Consider the following 3,210-nt stretch of genomic DNA (forward strand, 5'->3'; position numbering starts at 1 on the left):
GGTGATGATAAATAGCTTGTTCAGGACCCTGATGGGGATTTCTTTCTCCTGCAGTGGCACAATAGCCAGTCAGAGCCTCTGCTGCCCCCAGGAAGGACGGGGGATGTGGGGAGGGGTCATGGGGCAGGGACTGGACTGAGACCAAGGGGTTTTGGTAACAACCTAGGGAAATGGGGGCAGCTTCCCGGAGGGACCTTTTTCAGAGAGTCGTGGAGAAGACAGGTGCTGGCGGGCCGGGGCAATGGGGTATAGCGGCAGTGACTTTCTCCAAGGCACTTGGCAGGCCTCCCGTTCTCCTAGAGCCCAGTTTGCTCAGAAGGCAGGGGAGATTGCCACCTTACAGACAGGGGCAGGTCACTTATTGAGTTAGTCTGTGAGGTGCAAATGGACCCCGCCATGAGCCACAGCTCAGACTCCAGTGTGCAGTGACCTCTCTCTGCTCCGTGTTGTCCCCACACAACAGGTCGCAATGGGACGACAGCGACTTGACGTGGCAGAGGCAAGGGGCCCCGAGCTCATTCTCCTCCCTCCCCTTACTCCCCAACGTGGCTGCTGATCTTGTGCCCCATCAAGCGGCCAGCTTCCCCCAGGATGGCATACAGAGAGATTAGCCCAGCTTGGCTGATGTGCATAGTCCATTGTGAACTGCATGAAGGGCCCTCTGCAGGAAAGCTCTCCTTTGCTCCTCCAGCAAGATCTTTCTTAGCCCCTGAAACAGGAGAACACAAGGCTTGGCACATACCACAGACAGGCTCCAGAGATGGGAGCCTTGGACACTTGCAAGGCTCTAACCCACCACAGGAAGACCCCTGCCAGCTGGAGACAAGCACCAGGCCTTTATCCGCACCCCTTCATCACACCATCCTCACCTCTCCCACTCTCGCCAGGTCCCTGTACTTCTGGACCTGGTTCTGATCGTTCTGGCACTTGCACCGCAGCTCCTCTGCCCCTCGCATGTCTTGGCCTAGGACAAGTGGAGACACATGGCTCTGAGCTGCCATCCTAGCTTTGGTGCTCAATGTCCACCCAGTGGGGCTCTGGCTGCCCTTATGGCACCATGAAGGGCGGGGCCTCAGCAGGGAGGTCATCTTTCGGCAGGAGTCAATACGGACCAGACATGCTGGGACCAGTCTGGGCTGGGGGCCTGGGGATGGGCTTGCAGGTTCCCCAGTGGGACACCTAGGACTGGTGCATTAGCACAGGCTACAGGGCCACAGCAGGGCACTGAGGTGAAGAGGCCCAAATCATTAATGCTGACACCCTGAGTTGTTCCCAGGTCAGGAACGGACAGATGGAGACACAGCATCTGGCCCAGCACTTGGGACCGGCTTTTGGAGGGAAACTGCTGGCATCGGAGCCTTGTACTCCAGCCGGGTCTCCTTACCCCTCTGATGAAGGAGGATTTGAGTGAGCAAATACATGCATGCCCTGGCCTTGCAGCTGATGGTCTCCTCCGGGTCGTTGATGGTAAGACCCAGGCAGGCTGCCATGTCCCCCACCTCCGGTATGTCAGGGGAGCCCTAAGCAGGGGGAGAGGATCAGGCAGTAAATGCATGTCCCACCTTCCTTCCCCAATTCATCCCCAGGCACAGTTCTCTCTCTCCGCCTCTCCGCATTACCCAGCAGGAGGGCAGGGAGGCAGAGACCACAGTGCCAGAGCATGACACCCCTCTCTTGCCATGGGAACCTGCAGCCCAGGGACTTGCTCAGGGCCCCAGGATCATGCCCCGTGCCTCATGCTCCAGGGCTAGTAGGCCCTATGTCCAGGGCTGACCGTGCCTAGAGCAGGCCATGCAAAAGAGACCCGTAAAGAGTCAGGGGCACCACTGAGGCAGAAGCAAAGCCCTGGAGTGAAGCTCCTTGTCCAGCTCTGACCCCACTCTCCCAGGAGGGCCCTGGCAAAGGCAGGGGACCAGGACACTGGGGAAGGGGCTCACTGACCTCAAATAGTGGGAGGAGCTGCACAGCAAAGGCAATGGTGTCGGTGATGATCTTAATGCCCAGTGCACGGTGCTGGGCATCCGGCGCCTCAGTCCACGATGTAAAGTGCTGTGGGAGGAAGATGTTAAGATCAATGGGCATGAGCCCTGCCTAACCCAGCAGCCGTGGCACCATCCTCAGGACCCGAATTTCGAGCTTGGGCTTGACCATCTTCCTTATCCTTTGAGAGAGTCTTGCTGCAGTGCACACGGCAGGAGCTGTCCCGCCCCTCTGCATGGTGCTCACCTCCCAGATGGAGTAGAGCTTGCCCAGGCTGGGGGCGCTGGACAAGACGCAGCACAGCAGGCCCTCCAGGTACTCCTCGTACAGCCGCTGCATGACCTGGAAGGGGAGGCAGACCCGAGGGTCAGTGCCACGGAGCCTGGGGCCTCTCCTGCCAGGGGGTGGCTTGTGGGACATGGCAGTGGCAGGGGGACATACCTGGTTGCGATGGGTTTCACGCCTTATGGCCAGCAAGCTCTTCTCCACGGCGGCCCGCAGGAGGCGCGACTCCAGCGCTGGCTCCAGGCTGAGCTTCGGGTCGCTGAGTGGAGAGAGAAGCCTGCGTCAGATTGAGCTATGCGGGGCGGCGGTGGCACTGGGGTGGGCAGGAAACAGCCTGGAAAGCTGGGCCTGAGCAGTGGGGATCCCCCTGGCCCACAGCAAAGTAAGGAGAGTCAGTCAGAGGTCCCCGTACCTGAGGCAGCGGATGGCGTCTATGCTGTACGCCAGGATGTGTTTTCGGTTGGCCTCTACTGAGATGGTCTCCATCAGGTCCTGTGAGCCCCAAAGGGGACGGGGACGTAAGGATCAGCCACATCCCCCATGGGAGACCACCCAGTGCTGCAGGCGCAGGCAGCAGGATCCCAACCAGCCCCCTCCCACCCACCCAGCTGGGCTGGCCCTCTGCCTCCCACGGCCTTGCAAGCATGGCACTCAAACCTCTCCTGATCCCACCCTCACCTGCCCTCCAGATGCAGGATTGCCCAACGCTCAACATCCAGGTCAGGAATCGACCACTATCTCCCTCATCTATTACCTCCACGTAATGCCCAGGCCCAGGCGCGCCTGCCCTTCTCCCTCTCATCCTGCCCCACCTCTCTCCTCCTTCCTGGTCTCACAAGACCCTATTTCCATTCCTTCCCTCTCCCCACACCATCCCGTGCTGCTCACCACGATCCGCTCCAGCACGGCCGCTTTCAGGCCCTCCAGCTCCACAGCCCCCTCTCT

At 60.1% G+C, this 3,210-nt stretch overlaps 1 protein-coding gene across 1 annotated transcript in view; it reads right to left on the reverse strand.

Moving 5' to 3' along the window:
- The window catches only part of LOC112549085, a 4,462-nt gene extending 1,258 nt beyond the window's left edge, over window positions 1-3,204 (reverse strand). The window contains 10 exon segments of the mRNA XM_025195894.1: window positions 1-48; window positions 546-634; window positions 637-709; window positions 870-964; window positions 1,385-1,520; window positions 1,942-2,049; window positions 2,227-2,322; window positions 2,422-2,524; window positions 2,678-2,757; window positions 3,154-3,204. The exon segment at window positions 1-48 is cut by the window's left edge and continues 1 nt beyond it. Coding sequence (XP_025051679.1) covers window positions 1-48; window positions 546-634; window positions 637-709; window positions 870-964; window positions 1,385-1,520; window positions 1,942-2,049; window positions 2,227-2,322; window positions 2,422-2,524; window positions 2,678-2,751 — 822 coding nt within the window. The 5' untranslated portion in view covers window positions 2,752-2,757; window positions 3,154-3,204.
- Window positions 3,205-3,210: the final 6 nt, after the last annotated feature.

The sequence above is a fragment of the Alligator sinensis genome, unplaced genomic scaffold, assembly GCF_000455745.1.
Source record: "Alligator sinensis unplaced genomic scaffold, ASM45574v1 scaffold2166_1, whole genome shotgun sequence".
NCBI classification, from domain to species: Eukaryota; Metazoa; Chordata; order Crocodylia; family Alligatoridae; genus Alligator; species Alligator sinensis.